Genomic DNA, 22,746 nt, shown 5'->3' with positions numbered 1-22,746 from the left:
TAAAAACAACAGTGGAAAATGCTGCAGAAACAGCTGAAGTAATTGTCATATAAAAGGATTAGCCTTGAAATGACTCTATGAGGGAAATATCCAATGCAGTTATTTTTGAAATAATATTCTGCATTGGGCTCAGATTCCCAGATGATGGGCTAGTAACTCCGTGGTAAACTGATAAGATTGGAGATTGTTATGATTTTTGCATATTTTAACATTTTTTGTTACAGTGATGTTCCCCCAATTCTTTCCACGTAAATAATTAGTTGTATTCCAAGTGGGCTCCTTACAAAAGTTATTTAGAATAAATTAAATCTAGCAGAATTGAATAACTGAGATTCACTTTGTCCTTCGTACATCCTTTTTGTTGAGCCTGTGTTGCTTAGATTCCTTTTAAATTAGATTATAGAATACTTTTTCATGTCAATATTTCATAAACTATTTCACATGTCAGTAGTACAAGTATCTGAGGATAAGTTAGCAGTCCAGAGAACATAAGTAGTTAACATAAGTGGTTTAAACATAAGTAGTTAAAAACATCTTTGAAGAATGATGCTAGTGGGAGGGAAAATGGTCCAGTGAAGTTACAATCATGAAGATATTACTGAAACACTAGAAATATATTTGCAGTAATTATCACAGTTCCAGAAATGGCAACAAAGCTTTTTAAAATCTGTGTTTCTTTCAAATAGAACAGAAGAGGAAAGCAAACACTGAAAAATTGCAGGATGAGATTGAAAAACTGAAGGAGCAGTTGAAGCTCACCAAGTCCCAGTTAGAATCTGAACAACAGGCTGATATTGTCAGGTTGTCTAAGGTAATGTGTACTAACGTATGTGAATGTTGCAAAAGAATTAGTATGTTGGACTGTGTTCGCTCATTTTGTAACTGGACTGGAACAAAAATGTATCTTGCCTGTCAAGCAGTGATGATGTTTGGGCATTGAACTATTGCCCTCCCTTGCCTCCCACAATTTTGACCATTGAATTCCTCCTTACTTTTGTTTTAAACATATTTTAAATTAATACTTTAGACAGCACTTCCATTAGCACTTGCCAGTTCAAAACATGTGTGGCCTGTTATTGAAGCAGATAAAATTGCCTTACTGTGGTGAAATATAAGCTGGTTTTGACATGATGATATTTTGTGATTATTACATGTTTCTTAGAAATTACTGTGATTTTACATGTGACTTTATAAACTGAGTAGAATTTATTCTTTGCTGTAAAGAACTTTACTGTCCAACAAAGATGTAAAGCAGCTCAAGGAAGAGAGACTCAGAAAAAACAAAGCAATCTAGAACTTGCATGTTGGTCTTTAAATCCTTAGGATTTGGCTGACCAGAAAGCAAAAGCAGAAAGTAGTCTTAACTTTCTTAGCTATAGTAGTCTTGCTATTGTGAATAAAACAGAATGAGTTGAAAGCAGTAATTAACTGTTTGTTGTCACGTACAACACTTTGTTTTGGATGATACTGAATCTTGTGGGTATGCTTACTGACTACTAAAGAGAAAAAAATAAACAGGTAACTTAAAGATTCTTTTAAAGCTTGATAATTTCAGATCATCTCACAGTTTTCATTTCTCTTTAAGTAAACACAATCAGATAATTTGCTATAGAAATAGCTAGCAGTGAAATTTATTTGAGAAAGGGGCTTTGTGCTTCAGTTTGAGAAGCAAGTTCTTATCATAAGAGACAAGATACATCTCATGATTGAGTTAAATGCTCATCTTTGCATTTCAGTTTGCCCTCTATCATGTTTAAAAACAGTGTTTTGTGGTTGTTAGCATAACCTGTGAGAACCTCAAAATTTCTGAATAGCTTTTCTAATGGAGTTTGAGGACCTTCAAGCATGAAACCAACCATTACATTTTGAAAGAAACAATCAGAGGGCTGGAGCACCTCCCATATGAAGACAGGCTGAGAGACTTGGGGTTGTTTATCCTGGAGAATAGAAGGAGAGACCTTAAAGCAGCCTTCCTGTACCTACAGGAGGTCTGTACAGGAAAGCTGGAAAGGGACTTTTCATCAGGATGTGTAGTGATAGGACAAGGGGAAATGTCTTTAAACTGGGAGTAGGTTTAGATTAGATATTAGGAAGAAATTCTTTACTATGAGGGTGGTGAGATGGTGGAACAGACTGCCTAGAAAAGTTGTAGATGCACCATCCCTGGAAATGTTCCAAGGCCAGGTTGGATGGGGTCTTGAGCAACCTGGTCTTGTGAAAGGTGTCCCTGCCCAGTGAGGGTTGGAACTAAATGATCTTTAAGGTCGCTTTCAACCCAAACCATTCTATGATTCTGAATTAAAATGGAATAAACAAAACAGGGCTGTCATTACATTATGAAACCTATGTTCAGTTTTGGTCCCCGCTATACAAAAAAAGATGTGGACAGACTGGAAAGATGCAGAGAATGGCCACAGAGGTGATCAGAGGACTGGAAATCTGGTCATGTGAAGAAAGGCTGAAAGAACTGGATGTGTTTAGCCTTTAGAAAGGAAGGTTTAACGGAGATGTTATTACCACTTTCCAGTATTTGAACAATGGCTACAAGGGAGATGGAGACTCCTATTTCAAGGAGTCCCATGGAAAGATGAGTGGTAATGGGTACAAGTTACTCCTGTGGAGATTCTGATTTGACATGAGTGCAATTTTTTCCCAGTGAGAACAATCAGCCATTGGAATAATCTCCCCAGAGAAGTGCTGGATTTCCCAACATTAAACACTTTTCAAGTTTCAGTTGCACAGGGTGCTGAGCCATCTTGTCTAGACTGTGTTGTTGCCAAAAATGCTGGACCAGATAATCCTTGAGGTCCCTTTCAACCTAGTATTCTATGATTGATGATTGTTTTCTTCCTTGTTTTCATAGGAAACCCTGATCTTCTGTAAAACATGCAGTGTTTCTTTGCCTGAACATAGCTTCAGATTCTTCTTTCTTCAGTTCTCCTGTTCCCCCTTTCTTGGGACTGTTCAGCTTCCTTTTTTGTGTGGTTTTTTTTCCATTTTCAAAAGTACTGAAGGAACAAATCAAAAGCTGGTAGAATTTCACTTCCGAGCACAAGTCCTGTTAGATTAATGGGCCATGGCCCTATGTGGACATGGGCAAGGTATTCTACTCATTCATTCTGTGCCTAACTTTTGAGAAGTACATCCATAACATATTTCTACTGCCCCTGAAGCATTGTTTTGTTTATGAGAGGGAACTTGGAGTATTCATAACAGTGCATTGTAGATTTTTTGGTGCCTTAGGGGCCTGTTTCGAAGTCAGTTGTCTTAGCTGAGACTCCTAACTGCAAAAGGACTATGTGAAATGTCCTGAAGCTACAGTCTGCACTGTTACACAACAAGAAGCTTTCAAAACTTCTCTGTTTTTCTAGGATGTCAGGGAAGATAGAAATGTGAGGTGTGACTGGTTACAGTTTGTCTGCCATGACTGACATCCACTGTCAATTCAGGTGTCATGTTACTGTCTTTTGATTAAAAGAGCAGAAAATCTATCTCGTGTGGGTTTCTTTAGGACAACTAGTACTGGAGGGGAATTTGTATAAAAATTGCCATGCTTCTTATTTTTGGTTCCTTCTACTCCTTTGAGGTGAAAGGATACAGAAGGTCCCATTCAGTGATTGCATATTTATAGTTGGAGAACAAATTCAGACTGAATACTGTGATGGAGAGATGTAGGTGTTTCCTAAAAACTGTGTATATCCTGGGCAGTGAAATGCAGGACTTTAAACAAGTTGAGAACTGTATAAAAATGCGTCACTAGGTAAATGGAATGTTGAAGTAATTTGACAGATAAAGTGGGGTCAATGTGCATGGGAAAAAAATAATTCTAACTTCATCTACAAAATGATGGGTTGTGATGCACAGTCCTATGGAAATGTTAGCCCAGCAGTTAGTAGCAGCCAACAAAGAAAATCAAATATTACCAATTATTCTGGAAAATCACTGTGCAAGCCACAGCCTAAATACAGTGTGTGAGTCTAGTCCCTTCATCTCAAAAAAGGATAGGCTAGAACTATAAAAGTTGTGGAGATGGGCTACGAAGAAGATCATTCAGTAATTAAAATGACTGAGCATGCTGAGAGTTGTCAGTCTGAAAAAGAGACAGCAGCTTGATGAAGATGGAGGGTGAGATACTGATACCTCTATGTCATGAGTTACATAGGGTGAATAACAGTCCATCATTCACTCTGTTTTCCAGTTCAGGACTTAATCAAATGAACCTAGCAGGAGCCAGATTCAAACAACAACATGAAAAGTACTTGGCTCTTCATGCAGCTTGTGGAGCTCATTGGCAAAAGATGTTGCAGTTGCTAAAAGCTGATACAGCCACAAGGGAGGACGGGGAAAGTTTATGAGAGAAATGTATTGAAGGTTACTAAGTTATTGAAGTTTACAAAACTGTATCAGGCTGAATAAATCCTCTGAGCTGAAAACAGTTGGCAGCTCGGAGACTATGAAGGAGATCCTACATGTTTCCTTGCCCCAATATTAACCTTTCCTATCTATGCACTTAAGGCCTCTGTGAGAAACAGGATGCTGAACAAGGTGGATCTTTGATATGACCAAGTAAGGCCATTTGTGTTTTATTCAGTGGAAAATAAACTACCAAAACTTTCTTGAAGCATACTTGTTTTGCTAGCAAAATGCATAGTTTGCAACCTTAGAATTCTTCAGAAACTGGGTTTTTTTATGTTTTTTGATGTCACAGTATTGGCCATCGAAAGTGACTGCTTCCCACACGTAGTTTGGGTGCTTGAATTCATGTTGCATGTGAGGAAAAATAACAAATAATGTTTTTTAAAAAATTTCAGGAATGTGAACAGCAAAAATCAAAAGAAGAAGAAATTCTACAGTCATTTCATAAATGGAAAGAGGAGGAAAGAGAGAGATTGGCTCATGAAATAGAAAAAATGAAAGAGATGTTTATGAAAGAGCTTAAGGAGTTATATTCAAAAAATTCAACCTTAGAAAATGTAAGCAATTTAAATTTTTTGACATTTTAACCTTACAATAGGTGGCAGTGAACTTCACAGATTTGAAATGTGATGTGCTCATTGCCAAGTTCTTCTACAAAACTCTAAAATAATGATTGAATGATAGCCATAGTTGTATCTTTGTATACTGGTACTTTATTAACGTAATTTCAGTTCTTCTTTTTTTTTTTAATAGCTTAGTTTTGACAAATGAATGATGCCTTCAGCAACTAAGGCAGTTTTTCTTTACTCCTCAATCTTTGAATGCCTCTTTATAGATTAGTAGATATTCTTATGATTGCTGTCTGTTAGGTATCTTTATGTTAATGTTCTTATAATTGGCATAGAGGAGACTAACCTCTGCATTATAGTCCCAACAGTAGAATTCATGTGTTTTCAATATATGCTTAGGAAATGCTCACTAGAAAGAGAATCATGAAAGTATGGGTGAGTAGGAAAACAAATACACTCGGCATTACCAGAGCAGCTTATATTTTATAGCTGTTGGGTCCAGTGTACTTTTATAAGTCATATTTATCTGAGATGTAGATATTAATAATTACATGAAATTTGGTAAATGCTGAACTCATGAGAAATGGGAAAAGTATCCAATGCAATCTCTGTTTAAAGTAAATTTTGTATTCTTCCACCCTCCTTTTAGCAACTGTTAGAATTACAAAAGTCCAATATGCAACAAAAATCCAATTTAGGAACACTGAAAGACAGCCATGATTTTGCAGAGGAGAAACCTCAGAGTCCCCAGGATCATCACAAAGTGGTTAAACTTCTGGATGAACAGGTAACATTGTAACTTAATGTGCTTTTGACAGACTACTTGTGTTCTTTTTATTTTTTGTACATCTGTTGAGTAGGATTTGAAATCCCTAAGTAAAATTTTCATTCTTCTCAATGGCAAAAATAGCTGGTTCTAAAGATGTAATACTATTTAATACTATAATGTCAATCAAGGATTTATTTTCCTTATCCTTTATAAATAAAGTAATTGTTATTTATTTGTTTGTTGATATTCTCTTATTCTTTATGATTATCTATATCTAGCTTTACCAAGTATGGTTGCACTTCAGTTCCAGAAGGCTTTAATAAAGCATTTATATCTGCTGGTCTGTGAGGCCTCTTACTGAAAAATAGGAATATTCCATTTCCCAAGATGGAAAAAAAGTTAAGAAACTTTCTGACAGGATTTGTCAACCTAGGGTTTTTTTGGTTTTGGGTTTTTTTGACACATGCATTTTATATTTCATGGCTTCTGGGATGTGAAGGTCTTTGAGTACATCTGGTATCATCCATAAGTTTAATCACTTCTGCTCAAAGATGGGGAAAACTTAGTTTTACTTTTTTTTTTTTCCTCAAAGAAGATTTGTTTCACTCTAAAACTCATATATTAATATTGATTTTTTACCATTGTTACTGTGTTTCAAACCACCACAGTTACACAAAATACATTGTTAATGAGTGCTTGAAATGACATTATTTGGGGGGGAAGTCCCCCTCTTACTGTTAATACACTTAACTCTTAATACACAGAGTTGTATCAAAATGCTTGTGTATTTCTCACTCACGGTGACTGCTTATAAAAATCAACCAGAAAATACATAGTTAAAGTTCTTGGTAAGAAAACCACACTCAGATGTATAAAACCTGCTGATGATTGTTTCAGGCCTTAAATACTAGACTACTCAAATTTCAGATCATCAGTAATAATCTTTTTGGTATTTATGCTTTATTTAGGAAAAAAGCTGCATATATTGAACTAAATGGTAATGTGTAATTAACAAGAAATAAAGCTGCATACAACAAACAAAATGTTAATATGTTCTTAATAGGAATTAATATTGATTTCCTCTGTGCAGGAAAGAAAGTGGACATCTAGAATGCAAACCCTTCATCATGACCATGAGACAGAAAAATCCCTGGTAAGAGGCACAGCAAACCACTTACACTAAAAGGAGATATTTTTCTTATTTTCTTACCCTTTCAGTAGTTCTTGATATACTATAGTACATCTGTTAGATATCAAGAGTTCATAAGAGGGTATTTATTATCTCTGTGTTTCTGTTATGGTAGGATCTTGATCTTTCAGTTAAGGCCAGGGTTGAAATGGAATTTATCATTTCGGAATCTGACAGAAATCTGAAACTGTATCTCTCTTTTGAAGAGCTTACAGCTGTGAGTGCTGTATTATACAGTGTTTTCAGTGTTAAGTGGATAGGCAGGATAGTTGACATATGACTTGCCAACACGTAGTTTTCATCCACCCTGTACCTGCTGCTGCCACAGACCTATGGCATATGTCTCAGTCTTTTTTTTCTTGTTTCTGTCACTTCTCTAATGCTTTTTCTGTTGGAGCTTTCTAACACAGAATCTGTTCAGCTTTTCCAGGAAAAAACACCATGGCATTTTATTTTGCTTCGGTTTATATATTTGACTATACAAAGCTTTATTCCTCAGACTTTTTTTTTTAATGTCTGCATTTATTTTTAATCTCTTTGCTGCTTTATTTCTCTTGCTTCTCTTCCTTTCATTTTCCTTTCATCTACGTGACCATATAAGAACTGAGCAGATCATAGTAGTCTGGCCAATGCTTCTCCTCCTCTGGCAAGAAAACAGTGGGGAGGAACCATGGAACATTCCCCAAAAAGGATGTAGTTAATGATACACCCACATACAATGCAAGAATAGAATAAGGGAGAAGTAATGTAAGTATTACTTTTGGGATGGTGCACCTAAATACTGATTCCGTTCTTTCACATTCAGAGTTAATATATTAGGTTTATTATGCCCATTCACATCCTTAAAATATCACTATTTCACACGATTTACAACTAAAACATTTTTATAGAATTGTGTGCTTTTTCCTGCAATCTTACTTTGAAGCAATCTCAGCTGTGTGGTTGTATGTCCTTTTCTTTGCATTGAGATTTAGGTAGTCTTCCTTGTGTAAATAAAAAGTGATCCAGACAACTCTTTTGTAATACGTGCAAGTCCCAGTGAAATCACAGGAGACATTAAGTTTTTGCTGAAAAAAATGTTAAAAATATCTAAGCATGACACTTTCTTGTTTAAACTTCATAGCATTAAAATATTTTCTGTAATATTAAGAGGAACTCACTTTTGTTCTGATTGCTTTCTAGCTACTGTCACAGATTGAGACACTTAAATCATCAGCGAGAGAAGACCTGAATAAAAATAACACCTTTTACAAGAGGAAGATAGAAGAATTGGAGCAGAGGCTTCAGCAGCAGAATGATCTGGTTATTACTCAGAAGAAGCAGGTCTGTTTTGTGAAGCACTCTATTTTTCAGAGGGCTCAGGATACAGAGAAACATTTTACTATCGTTTGGTCTTTGACGTATCTCTGGTTGCATATTTAATATTCACAGTTTGTAATAGTACTGCTGTAGTGTTTTGGAAATTACGTTGATAAATTTTGCAACTCTATTGTTGATAAATAAGAATAGATCTGGAAAAGGGACACAGGAATGTGAATCAGGAGTTAAAACACGTTTAATAAACCAAATAGAGAAGGCTGAGAGGTGACCTCATCGCAGTACAGTTTCCTCAAGGGGGGGCAGTGGAGAGGCAGGTGCTGTTCTCTCTGGTGACTGGTGATGAGGAAATGGAATGATGCTATTAGGCATATTGTCTAAGTTTTAGGTAGTCCTGGAAGGAGCAGGGAATTGGACTTGTTCCTTATGGGTCCCATCCAGCCTGAGATAGTCTATGATTTTATGTTTGGAAATGAATTATTTTTTCTTCAAATAAGCGCTTGTTGAAACGTAACTATAGATTTTTTGGGGTGATTGATGGGTGAAGGTCTGGATGGTCTGGAGTGTAGACTTTGGCATGATTATGTGGCCTTTACAACCTATTCTTCTGTTAGATGGTGCATTCTTTACAGATCAACATCTGATTTTACACCTTTTTCTTGAGTTTAATGTTAAACCTATATGTAAGTGCTTAAGGGATGGAAAAACAAATAAAGCTTTTACATCTCCACCTTAACAAATTTGATAGCTGGAGCAACAGAGGACTTAATCCTGGATGAATTTCTTGAAGTAAAGTGACCTTTTAAAAGATAGCAGTATGACCACAAATGTATAATGGGTTGAGAGGGGTCCAAGTTCAGTGTTTGTGAAGTAAAGCTGTGAAAGCCTACATTTTAATTCCTGGAAACTGGATGGGCTTGAGAATTAGCTAATGCTTTTGTAGAATCCAAACTGAATGGGCAATGAATTGAAGCATTACTGGCTATAACCAAATTGATAAATAGAAGAGGACCGGTGTCCAATATCTTGTGCCACCTCTAGCTGATATTGACTATGTGTGTGTATGGTTTGGGTTTTACTTCTGTTTGGGGAATTGGAGTGCAGAATATTGTTTTAATGATGCAGGATTCACAAGTTTACTGTATTCCGTAGATGGAATTACAGCCAGCATGTTTCCCCTGTGCTCTCAGTTCAGTGCTTGTCTTGGGGTGTCAAATAGACAAAACTGTAAAGCAGAAAGGAGAACTGTTCATGCATTTAAAATCAATGTGTAATTAAACATTCCATTCATTAAGCACGAGTGAAATACATGTTGGGCAGTAGAAGAGAGTTCCATGGAAGTAGTATTTCTCTCCCCGAATCATAACCAATAATTTCTGTTATGGAATAGTACTCAAACTAGGTATTTTATGCTACATGTTCATTCTAGGTGTTGATCCTTGACATTTATAGCAATTTGTGTATCTATGTTTTCTCTTTTAGATAAAAGAATTGTCCACAAGAACAGCTCCAAGCATTAAAACATACGATGGTAAGTACATACTGTAAGAAAAAACAAAGTTTGTTTCTGATTTCTGCAACTTGGCTGAAACAAATGTCACAATTCATTAAAAAATAGAGACATCAACACTGTTTTACAGGGTACCTACCTGTTTCCATGCCATGACTTACAAAGATCATGTTTTCTAGCTGTAAGGACTTCTGATGTACAAAGTTGATCACTTGAGTAGTGAAGAAATGTAAAGTAGGGCAACTTTATTTTTATTGTGTAAAAACTTTCGGCTTTGCATTATGAAGTGTAATTTTAATTGGTTTTTTTCTCCATGCTTTACTGTCCTTAGGTTGCAGAACTCAGAAAAGGGAAAATACTGAAAGACTAGACAAAACTGAATAACTTGTCAGTTAAGACACAGATGTTCCAAGAATTTTAGGAACTCTGATATTTTTGTCTGTGCAATGGTTTAACATCTGAAGTCCACTACAAATAGCTAAACCTGATAATAGTGTTTTAGGATGTTGTCCTGCACCACAAACACCCGTATAGTTGCTGCTGCAGTTGCAGTGACTTAAGTAAGTTAATTGCAATAGATAATGGCAGCTGAATTAATTCTAATCCCAGTTTGGAAATCGTCTTACTGTATTAGCAAGGCATTGGCTTGAACTGAGTCACACAGCAGGGAGCAGTTTTAGTTTGAGGAGAGCATAGTAATGGTATGGCCATGTGGCTTTTCCTCTGGACCTGGTTGTACTCAGCCACGCTGAAGAACAGATGAGTATAAATCCATGGCACACAAGTGAATTTGCTCCTAGACCCAAAGCTAATCTGAAGAATGTAGGATTGAAGTGATCATTCACTACAAGGCTACACTCTGTACATGATACAGATAGGGTTTGCATTTACTGATGTGAAGTGTGGATGCCACAGATCCTCTCTGGGAAATACAAGCCTCAGTCAGGCTTGTCTTGACTAAGTAGGTTTGGGCCAAGGCTTCTTCCCTGTGATGCAAAGACGGCATATGGATGTGACCAAAGAGATGATCACGTTCTAGTTCAGTGATGATTTAGTTACTAGTTTCTTTTCCTGATTCTAGAAGTGTTAAAAATGTTAAGCATATATAGAGATGTACTTTAATGTTGTGAACGACTGGTTTTTACTTGTAAATTATTTAGGGTTTTTTTTTCCCCATTAAAGCCAGAAGTTATCTAATTTATAAATATGATTGAATATTGCTACATTTAAGAATCTATATTTGTCTGTTACTGTTTACAATAATAGAAACCCATTATTTTTTACTATTATACTATTTTAGTGAACACTACCGTAGAGCGCCTTGAAGAACCTAAACCAAGTCTACCAGTTAACATGCATGGTAAGTTTTTTTGATAGGTCCAGATCCACTACTTCCAAATCTAACACTCTCTTTTCGGATGTGTTGCTTGTCAAATCATAGCTCTAACAGTAGTTATATTGAAAGAAAATAATTTGAATTGCTTTGCAGTATGTCCGTGTTGAGAATTCCTATGACGTAATTAAAAGGATGCACTATTGTAAAGAATAAATGAAAAGCAAATGAAAATAATTTGAGAATATTTCCTAGCATGCATGTAATATCGAAGCATATTAAGGTATATGAAACTTACTGCCAAAAAAATGTATGTTTTCTTATGGAAAATATGCTTATCTGATATATACATATACTGGATAGGTATATGCATCTACTGGAATTTGCATAGGGAAATGTGGAGACGTTTGTTTAGAAGTCTTGAAATACTGTATTTTCCATGTAATTTCAAATGGCAAGGAGTAAAAATACAGAAGAAATAATCAAAACAGACAGTTATCCTGTCCAAGTTCTTCCAGAGTATATCTGTGCTTACATGTAGGTCATTATTTAGGTATTTTGTCATGCTTGTTATACTTGTGACACTGTAGTATCATTTAGAAGGGGGAGAAGGGATTTACATTTACATTGTTTTGTACTTTGTGAAAATAGTTTTCTTTTTTTAATCAGCATGCAAAGTAATGGAGAGTATTGTTAGTATAACAATATTCTGCATTCAGTTAATTCTTTATTTTCGTTTTAAGTAGAAAAGTAATGAAGAATCTTGGGCAAATAAAATGGTTAAAAATAGTTCATTAATTTGAATTATAATTAAATAACAGGTTTTCTTATTATTTCTCTTAGTTTTAAAACCAATGTCAAAGAGACACTAAATGAAATTTGTCTATGAAAAATGTAGAGAATTTTTCGTTTTCGACAAAAACAAAAAGTTCTGAAAAGGCATATGAGGAGAATGGGAAGTATATATCAAGCTTTCAATAACTTGATGAGGAATGAAAAACTGATGTAGTGCTGATTTCAAAATACTTGTTGTGACAAGAATTACTAAGCAAAGGAAAATAGATTATATTATTGCTAATAATTATATGGTAACATTATTTGAATAATACAGAGATTCCTTTTTAAGCTATGCAAGGTTAGTAGTTCATTGCTTGAAGCTTTTTAAGTTAAACTATATAGATGAAATGTTGTGTGGAGAAAAGTAATGATATATTAAGTATAGAGAATTAGTAAAAGCATTTTAAACAATCTAATTCTTTGTCATTCAAACCAGCCTCATTGCACCAACATAGTAGTGCTGATTCTCTTTAAGAGATCTCACAGCAAGTAGCTTAGTTATTGCCCTGAATTTAAGAAACAAGTTTTATGAAGATGGTTACTGCTGAGAACTTACCCACCAAGCTTATCAAGCATTACTTTCTTAGTGCATTTACTTTCATTTGTACTAAGGACAAAAACAGTCCTGTGAACATTAATATTTTCTGTACTCTGACAATTTAAATCAGCTCATTCAAATCTTTCATGATTTCTTGCTGCTCCAAATATGAAGTTTGTGACATCTTGTGAAACTTCTCAAGATAGAAAATGCTGTTCCTGCCATTGATATGCAAAAGATTCAATATCAGTTTATTATGAAACCTCAAAGAAGGTGTTCCTTTCAGATTCCTTTGCTGATTATTATTTTATTTATCTCTGCAGGTTTCTCTCTCTGTCCCTTTTCTCCCCTTCTGGATTTTCCTTAAACTTGCCTTACCTAATTTCTGGATGTAAAGGTTAGCAGAAGTTATAGTGTCTTTCCCAAAATTTTCAGGGCACCTCAAGGAGTTGAGATTGACTTACATACTGAATTAAGATTGCTGCATTTCATGCTCTCATGAAAATGAAACCATTTCCTGGCAACTTCTATAGATAAATTTCTTTAGCACAGGTCATCTTGGAAATCACAAGAGCTGTACTTTTCCTACCAAACAATTGCCTTCATATGGAATATCTTCCTTCTTTTTTTTCCTGTTTGAAAGAAAATAAATTCTGGAAAAGGCTCTGTGATGAACTTCAGTACACTTTTCAAAGCTACTCCAAAGCTTTTTGCATGCTAATATTTGTTCTGAACATCTTCAAACTGTGGTATGAAAAGATACCCAGATGAGATATCTTAGGTGTAAAGTAGTAGAATAGCTGTGCTAGCCTGGTGTTTTTGTGTTAATGTTCCTGATTTCTTGTGAGAGCTAGTAGAGTGCCTTGAATGCCATCCTGGCAGACCATTCTTCTGTCCATTTCTGAGCTAGTTGTAGGTTTTGTGCAAATGTAACTTAGGTCTTATTTTCAAAGATTACTTCGGTCTCACAAAAAGTCAACAGATTAATAATGATTAATTTTTTAAAATAATATTTTTAAATTAGGCTTTGGCTCCTATATTACTCTTGAAATGTTGGTACTTGTTCAATAGGTCAATATTAGGTGGAATTGAAGACAGTAGTTAAAAAAGCAAAGCTACTAATGAGATTGTCCATTAAAACCTATGTCTTAGTCTTCAAACATGGTGTGGACCAAGGCCTAGCTATCACCAGGGACATAGCTGAAGCATCTGAGGAAAATTTAGTCCAAGTACTTACTCTTCCTAGACAGTAAACAGAGAAAAGGAGCACCTTCAGAGTTTGGTTCAGCTGAACTAGTATCTGAATTGCTCTTTGAAGTTGCCTGTGTCTCTTCGATGTCTGTAGAAGGAGTCTGAGATGACTAGGCTCCTAACTTAGAGGCCTCAGGTAAGTGTAAGAAATTTATTATATTTCAGAATATTGATTTAAAATTAATATTTATGCTGCTTATATGCAGTATATGGTTTCCCATTGATTAGTTAGGAGAAAAATACATGAAGTGCACTAATTAAAAATGACGGGCCAAATTACAGGTCTCACAGATTAAGTCTGGCGGCTCTTTGGATGTGAAATTTGAGTATAAATTAAAGGAGTATACAGTGAGTATAGCCATGGCTTACACTCCTTACATCTTTAAAAAGAGAAGTAATTTATAACAAATTTTACATTATATCCAGGGATTTCATATTGCAAGTGCAAAGTGTACTTACTATGATGACACTACATCATAGATAATTGTAATACTTCTGTTGAGACTAAAAGTTCTTCAGCATTTCATATGTCAGCATAAATAGACGGGATTTCTCCTTTAAATGTTGGCCAGAAGACTGCTTTTCCAATAGTAGTGCCAGAATATTGGGGTTTTTTTAAACAAGTAGATAAGAATAGACACATAATGTATGATATGCATGAAATATACACAACCTGAATTCTTCATTATTGTTAAATATATTTTCCTATTCCACATGCATAGAAATCATCTTCAAATATTCTTTAAAACAGCTATTTAATTATTTTTCAAGGTACGTTGGGCACATAATTTTTCAGTAGTGCAGTTAGCCGCTGAAGAAATTAAGGCATCCTATTGTTTTGATACATCTCATCTATGTCTCCACACATATCCTGGCAGAATAGATAGTCTGGGAGATGTGGGACGACAGACACATCATTGTGGAGTTCATCTTAAGGCTGCTGGCCTTAATGATGACTAGTATTAATATGGCTGGATTCAGGCCAGTGAGATGAGTGTGGCCAGCTGGCACTAAGAATGGTGTTGGAAGCTGGCTTTGAGTTAGGTTCAAGCCGGAGGCTGACAGGAATTTTTCTTCTGAGGATAAAGGTAAGGTTTGATTTGGGACTGAGTCTGGCTGATGACATACAGAGAGGATGTGTTTAGAGTTTGCCACTGAGCCAGGTATAGGGTTTAGCAGTAATGGTCTTTGGTTAGGGTCAGGTGTGGGACTGTTGAGGAGGACCAGATGAATTAGGTTTGCAGTTAAGGTGGTCAATCCCAGCAGAATAAGTTTATTTATGTCAGGATCTGCAAAGGGGTTTTATCACTCAGAGATATCTGGTTGTTGCTGAACCAAGTTTTTGCCACTGAGCTTGGGTTAGGGTTAGCATTAGTCTTGGACAGACATGGTCAAGTCAAGAAGGATCAATTAAGCCAGATAGCAGTGGCAGAGCCTGACAGAATAGGTTTTAAGTATGAAGTTTAAATTTATTTTATGGCCAAGAAAGGGCTGGAGACGAGAGACAGGATTCAAATTGTGTTAGTGAACAAAGTATAAATAAGGTTGCATTTGAACTACAAGACTGATGTAATCCCCAGTTCTACCAGTAGCTCTGTAGTCCAAACCAGGTAACATGCCTCCTGCCTGGCTTCAGCCTCCTGGGATCCACTTCCAGTAAGGCAAGGACAGTTTGAGTGTTCAGCTGGAGTGAGGAATTGAGAAGGGACTAGGAGAAAGTAATTTATTTCTAGGTGTGAGTCCAAAAGGAAGTTAAGCAGTCTAGGTTCAACACTCAGGCTTGGATGAAAGCCAGGAGTTAGATCCTGGCCAGTGAGGTCTGACATTGAGGTTGTTGATGTAGAGTAAATGGTAGGGTCAGGTGAACTAGGTTTAGGGCTGATAATTGATAGGAAGGCAACAGGCTCTGCTTAAATCAGAAGCTGTAGTGATTACTTGCTTAGGGCTAACATTAGATTGGGGCTTGGTGAGATGTTGGGCAAAAAAGTCAGATGAACTAGAGGAGGTTACAATAATTCAGAGTATTTAGGACTGTAGTCTGCATCAGCAGTGTTTCAGTTTGAAGTTTGCAAAAACAGCTGTGTACAGATTTGAAGTCTAGTTGGGTAGTCAGACTTGAGATTCCTAAAAATAAGCTTGGTAATATTTGGATGCTGCTGATTTCAAGGATGTGCACTAAGAGCTGACGGGTCTGATCAGATGGCTAGAAGAAGCACATCTCTAGTAAAATAAGGAGAGGGCTCCTTAGGGCAGTCATCTCCACACCTGTCTATAAACCAGAGTAATGGTGAACCAAGATGCTTTTTCTCACATTTGGTTCCAACATGATGTTTAATAAATATCTTAGTAAAGAGAAAGAAAAGGCCTGCTTATGTCAGGGAAGTTGATGTTTTCAGATGTTGCACTCCCTCATGTCTTTGATCTCCTTTGATCTCCTCTGTTATCATGCAATGAACAACAATACACGTAACAGTAATGTATTTTGGGTATTTTCTTGTAACTGTTCTTTTACTGATTTTTAATTTCTTTTGTTTCTGATACACTGAGAAAGAAAAGCGTGTACCTTTATGCCAGATCAGCAGACTCTTTTCAGTTCTGAGTTCTGGGCACTGGGCTTTTCCTGTTACATTAAGTTACTTGGCAAGGCCTCGTGTGGAGATGAGTCAGCCCCTTTAAGCAGATTTCATTTGAGTAAAGTAAAGGTAAAACAAGTATAGATTAAATCTGATTACACAGCAACTGTCTTACTGACTGGTAGGTCCAGCCAAGAAACTCAGAGGTCTTGGTGCCCATGCAGCTAAATTAAATCCCCCCAGAACATTTCATCTGTACTTCAACCTTTGTCCTCCAAAACAGATGCACTGAAAGCTGTTGGGAATGATCCCAAACTGTGTCTGAATGTTGTTTTGGAGAACCTTAGTTGGTGCAGGGCAGCAGTGCCAGGAGCAGTAGTGTGGAAGATCATGTTCCAGTGCCCAGGAATGCTCTGGTCACTGGTAGATTTTGCAGCCTTAGAGACTGAAAGACTCCCAAAGCCTATTTGTCTCTCAGAGTTTTGCTTTTAAGTGTTTCCCTAAGATATATTGGTATTTGCATCTTGTTAACATCTTGTGATGATATAAGAGGCATTTTCTTAGAACTTCTTGTTTAGTTTAAGTTCTGTGGGAGTGAACTTCTGTGGGAGTTTGATAACTGGCTTGGAAAAGCAGGTGAGAGGCTGAATATCACCACAGGTATGGAAAGCGTGGAGAGAGCAATATACCCAAGAATTTATACCACCAGTTTTAGTCACCTTTACATGGCAAACATTGGAGATGTGGCAGTGAGTGTCACTGAGCTCCAAGTGCTCGCCGTTTCATTGTGATTACCTATTGCAGTACACACATGTTTGTACCTGATTGTACAAGAAGTGCTGAAGAGCATCTTCACTGCAGCATCACTTCCTCCCTCCCCTTCTACCCATACAGCATAACTATGATTTATAGTGCAAGAGGTTTCTTGTGAAAGATGGGGCAAATGCATGTTGGCTCAAAATATTGAATAATAAATTGTTTTCTCCTATAATGTCTGTAGTTGAATGCTGAAAGTACAGTTTGCATATCTGTTTTTATTGTAAACCCTAGAAGACATTCGAGTTCTAGTTTCCATTGATATAAATTAATTTATAGAAAGTGAATATTAACATTTTAAAAGCCCGAATATTTATTGGTCTACATATAATAATTTTCAAATGTCTTATATCTGAAGTTTATAAAGTTGTAAATAAACTGTAATAAACTTCATTTTTGTAAAGCAAATTTTACCTGACAGCCCACAGAATGATAATTTCAGTGTGTTTAGGAAGCTGTTTTCAGCAGAGGACATTTCAAGATTTCTTGAAAGCATGTAATACTACTGAATCTTACTAAATCGGAGTAATTGAAGATTTTTTAAATTGGTTTTATTGCAAATCATCATATATATATATTAAAAAATCTCTGTCTTGCATGTATGGACTCAGTACTTTATATTTCTCTGGAATAATAAGTTAATATATTTTTCCATATATTTTTGAGGATTTCTATGTCTATTTCACTGATCTTTTTTAAACTTCTAGTATCAAATTACATGCAATATTTTAAAATAAATTTTAAAAAATTCGTTCTTATGAGAAATGAACAACAATATTGATTTATGTAATCCTGGGTGGCCCTGTCACTGTAGATGTCTAAAAATATCCCACCTGGCCTCTGGGTGCCATTCCAGACAGGTATGGGGTTTTCTATGGTTTTGTGATATATCAGTCACTGCAATGATGGTGTAAAGCTCTGATACATCTGAGATGACACGATACACCTGTGTTTGGACAACTACTGTATTAGGGTCTCCTCTGCAAAAATGTACCCCCAAGGCAGCGAAGACTCGCGTTGCATTGGGTTTGTGATTGTTAAGCAGGTTGTCAGCAATCAAGAAAGTTTTTGCCTGACTTTCCCACTCTAGACCTTGACCTTCTTCTGTCGTTTTTGTCTGGTGTTCCTGTTCTTCCTTGTTATTAGAGCAGGCACACTTGGTGCATATGCTGGAACCCATAGAGGAGCTTTCAGAAGAGGAAAAAGGTAATGATTGATTCAGCTCAAAATACAGTGGCATGTGTTTCTTGAAATAAAAAGTATCATTTGATATCTACAGTATTTTTCATTGTATTTCAATATGTTTGTGTGCTTTGGGTGGGAACATTTTTTGTGTCAGTCTCCTGTTTGCTGTTGGTGCTTGTAAATATTACAGTCCTTATCCAAGTTCAATGTTTTTATGAAAATCTGGCTAACTTCTTTAGAGCAGGCCCATTCCATATGTCTAAAGGCACTTGAACTAAGCAGAGCAAAAACGTTTGATGGGGAATAGCCTCTCACTGGGAAATTTTTGGTGGTAACACTATTGCCATGTGCTCACTTCCTTTTTAAGCTTGGCATAAGAGGATAAAGAGTTCAGGTAAAAGGAAGTTGGTGGTGGAGGTTGAAGCTGCCAGCTTCCATAAATGTACCACGGATGCTTTTCCAAGTAATCTAAGTTGCACCTGCTCATAAGCAGCCACAGCTTCAGCCAGGGTTGTGATGAAATTACATAGCCCAGCACTCGCAGCTGTTCTTCCTCATCTGAGGAGAACTTGGAGAAGGCCACATTTACAATGACAGAACAGAAAGCACTGGTTCATCCTGCATGGTATTCTTTTGAAGGCAGCTAACAGTACTTTAGGTGAAACACCAAATAGCTGAATAACATAAAAACCTATTCTGTGTGCAAAAATCAAAATCAATCTTGAACCTTACAGCCAGTGAGCTTAAATTTTGAAGGAACAATGCTGTTTTGAAAACAAGATTGTTGTTTGAATAGATCTGTGCATAGAGAGGTTTCCCCAGGGAAAATCCAGTGACTCTAAACAACCTGAAATAAAGACTACTTACATTTTTGCCGTTCTTTCTGCTATTTCTCTTGCTTGCCATCTTCTCTCTTGATGGATTGTCTTTGATTCTTCTGCTGTGCCTAAAGGCATGGCCTGCAGTGCAGGAAAGAGAAAGAAAGAATGCAGTCTGAAAAGACAGACCAGGATTTTTTTGGTTTTGATGACAGTCATTTGTAAGGGGGAGTGTGAAAACTCTTGACTCAGAACATTATTTTCTAGGATTATGTTGGAGCTGAGACATGGACCAGACTTAAGGTCCCTTGTCTTCAAAGTTGTTGAATCTAGTATTTAGGTGTTCAAAAACGAATAAGAACAGTTCCTTAAGTAATTTCTCTGGCAAAGAAGATTTGGCTTGAGTTAATTAGCAAGAATTAATATTGTCATTAATTAGGATAATGCTGGATAGTCTTGTTACCCATATTAGTATGTAGTAATTAGGAATTAAAAAATTATTTTAAATGTATCTATTTTATTTTAAGGATTAACATCTGAAAGGGACAGGATTTTCAAAAGGCTCCTGGGAGCCTTCCAGTTTAAAATGTCTCACGTATGGCTTTCTGGGAGGATTTTGTACTGCTTAATGCGTCTTGTCCTGACTGGGGATAGTCTGATAGCCCTGTGTTTCCTCAAGACCAGTGGTTAGCCTCTTCTGGGACTCAGCTCTCCAGACAAATCACTTTTAATCCCACCTCTATCAGGGACTGCATTGTCCACACAGTTCCCTACCAAATGAGATTTCAGCCTGATTATGTCCTCTTCGACACAGATCTATTAGTATGGTAGCTGGCCTCTCTTTTCATAACGTACAGTTCTTTCCAGGGTCCATCAGAAGCCAGTTCCTCAAAACTGCCAAAATATCATTTGTGTATCTTGAGGCTTTTTTGTGTCTTCTTCAGGGTGCTTATCTTTCCCTTAAAAAAAAAAAAAAGAAAAGTAAATGGAATGGCTTTTTAAGCTCTCATTGTTTAAAAATAGGACAAGTGGCACATTTTTTCTGAAATAAAACATTTGAAAGTCACAATATGGAATTACTCCTTCATTTATGTCCTTGTCTGTTGGCTGGCAGATCACTCTGCTACCCTGTAAGGTAAAGAGACTGGAAAGAGACAAACTCCTGTCCAAGATTTACCCTTTATATCAGGGGAAATGGGAGTGTGGTTTACGGCATGCTTTCGTGGGGTGTTTATACCCTTTGTCAGACAGCAGCAGCCATCATGGTTCCACACATGATTGTTTCATTTATTTAAGTGGCATTCAGTAAAATTTTGTTTTGCCAGAGACACTTTTATAGACAGGTTTCAAATGGGTGTGTTTTGCTTCTTTACTCCCCTGTGTGACCCTATAATACTTTGGCCTAAATTAAATGTCAGTCTTTAATTTAGGTGGAAGAATTTGTCTATATGATTCTTTATTTGTTGCACAAGAGCTCATGTCATTATTGACACTTAAAGCAAGGGGAAGACAGAGAAACTTTGTCTGCTTTTAAGTATGTATGATGTCAGAGACTTGCTTGGAAGAAAACACGACACTGAACTTGGTCCTCGATTATTATCCATCATGTATTTTCTGTGAAAAGGTCTGCCCCAGACTAAGGTTTTGTCTTTACCAAGAGTTTTAAAAGTGTTACAACCTTAAAAATACTTGATTTCAGTAGGTGATTTTTATCAGAGAACATAATGTTGCTCGAAGCTTTTCTTGAGAAAAAGTTTGTTGTATTCCTCTTCTTATTCCTGGTAGCTTTTATTTGAAATACCACTTTTAGAGAACTTAATTATTGGACGACAGTCTTTATCAGAAGTTTCCAAGTACAGTGCTAAAAATAAAGATCTTTGTTGCTAAATATTCAGGTATATATCTTTACAATGATTCTGTAAGAAGAACAATAAAAGATACTGGTAATGGTGAGAACAAGGTGTTGAGGTATAGATGGTGAGTGAGCTGACTTTTGGAAGCTAGCCCAAGATATTAAAAATAATACAACTCCATGAAGATAAAAAGTGCACATATGGTGTTTCTAAAGAGTGCATGCTTCAGTGCAGTTTTTAATTGTGTCACGTACTGTGGATTTTTCAAACGTCTCTTAAACGTCTCTTCCATTCTTGTTTCAGAAACTGAGAAAAGTGATTGTAAACCACGTAGAAGTAACTACTATTTGATAAATGCTCTGAAGACTGATCCTTCTTTAACTAAAGAATTACGAGTTGTTTTGGAGCAAGCCCTGGAGGAGAAGCTGGAATCCTTGGGAATTAAAGCAGTAAGATCATTTTGAATTATTTAAAAGAAGGGTAATCTTTGTCCCACTTTTTTTTTCCTATTCTCTTTTACTCTTGTATCACAGTCCTCAACCTATAAAATCCAAAGCTAAATTTCCATGTTTTATATAAGTGTAATTCCTTAACCACTAACCTGAGAAGATGGCCATCAGATTACAACTGCGGAGGATATGGCTGCACTTGTGAGCAGCGTTAACAACTTCTGTGATTTCTCTACAAGCTTTGTCATATCTGAAGTGTAATAGAGTGTATATGGTTGTAGAACATAAATCCCAGAAATAATAGCCCCTGTGTTTACAGTACGATTTGTTTCCTTAGGGTGTTCGCGGCATACCAAATGATCGCTTAAATAAAGTGTTGCGTGCTATTGAGTATGCTAGAGAATGCAAAGAGAAGCAACAGCCTGCCATGCACCGAATTCGAGAGCATCTTGAGCGTCAAGTTAGCTTTAGGGTTGAAGAGAAATCATCATCTTCTAATAGACCTGTTTCGTGTCTTCAGTCTCCTTGGGAAGGTTACAATGTTTTTTGGGTTTTATTCATTATCTTACATTTTAGAACTGCTATTTAAGCTTTTATTTAGCAACATTTGTGTATAGCTGTTTTCCTGTTTTTTCATATAAATATTCTATACAGTTATGACCAACTAAACTGTTTTCTTTAAAGGGTTCTTGACATCGTGTTTGACTGCAAATACCTTAGCTCCTGTGTTGGCAGGATAGATGGTGGTGTGTTAAGAGTGTAGCAATTTGGCAGAAAATAAGCTCCCTTGATTTCCAGCTGGTCCTCAGAGATCAGAAGGACTAGGTATGTCTGGGCTTAATTTCTGATTATAGCCAATTCAGCACTTTAGGTCTGGCTGTGTTCCCAGATGCACCAATAGTGTGGTGCACTGTAAGTCACACACTGTAAGTCTGGTCTCATTTTGCAATCACAGATTCCCCAACTGTGACACCTTAGCATCAATCCCTCTGCCACCTGGCTGATTGTGGCACTAAGGGTCGTCCAGCTCGGCACACCATCATGTCCACGGTAATCCCTTAGCCACACATCTCATGGCATATCTCATGCAAGTCCCTTCATCATATACCTCATGGCTGTAGGGCTCATTCCTACATTATCCACGGGTTGACTACACTCACGCCTTCAATTTGGTGCCCCTGTCACACCTGTATATAATTGATTTTTGGGGTGTCTCTGTAGGGCAATTGCTTGTACCTCTCCCCCCACACCTTTCATTACACCACACCCAGACCTTAGGTGTTTTAGATGGATATTAGCCAGATTTTTACAAACATGAATATT

The 22,746-nt window shown here is 36.6% G+C and overlaps 1 protein-coding gene across 1 annotated transcript in view; it reads left to right on the top strand.

Moving 5' to 3' along the window:
- DZIP1 (DAZ interacting zinc finger protein 1) overlaps positions 1 to 22,746 on the top strand; it is a 37,502-nt gene that overhangs the window by 6,000 nt on the left and 8,756 nt on the right. Inside the window, exons 4-13 of the mRNA XM_029960998.1 lie at positions 687 to 811; positions 4,812 to 4,973; positions 5,635 to 5,772; positions 6,845 to 6,907; positions 8,126 to 8,266; positions 9,743 to 9,791; positions 11,071 to 11,130; positions 18,265 to 18,324; positions 21,278 to 21,423; positions 21,761 to 21,956. Coding sequence (XP_029816858.1) covers positions 687 to 811; positions 4,812 to 4,973; positions 5,635 to 5,772; positions 6,845 to 6,907; positions 8,126 to 8,266; positions 9,743 to 9,791; positions 11,071 to 11,130; positions 18,265 to 18,324; positions 21,278 to 21,423; positions 21,761 to 21,956 — 1,140 coding nt within the window. The remainder of the gene's footprint in view (positions 1 to 686; positions 812 to 4,811; positions 4,974 to 5,634; positions 5,773 to 6,844; positions 6,908 to 8,125; positions 8,267 to 9,742; positions 9,792 to 11,070; positions 11,131 to 18,264; positions 18,325 to 21,277; positions 21,424 to 21,760; positions 21,957 to 22,746) is intronic.

This window comes from Manacus vitellinus, unplaced genomic scaffold (genome assembly GCF_001715985.3).
Source record: "Manacus vitellinus isolate BGI_N305 unplaced genomic scaffold, ASM171598v3 scaffold_2_pilon, whole genome shotgun sequence".
NCBI classification, from domain to species: Eukaryota; Metazoa; Chordata; class Aves; order Passeriformes; family Pipridae; genus Manacus; species Manacus vitellinus.
The sequence above is the reverse complement of the archived record's forward strand: the minus strand, read 5'-3'. Positions and strand labels throughout refer to the sequence as shown.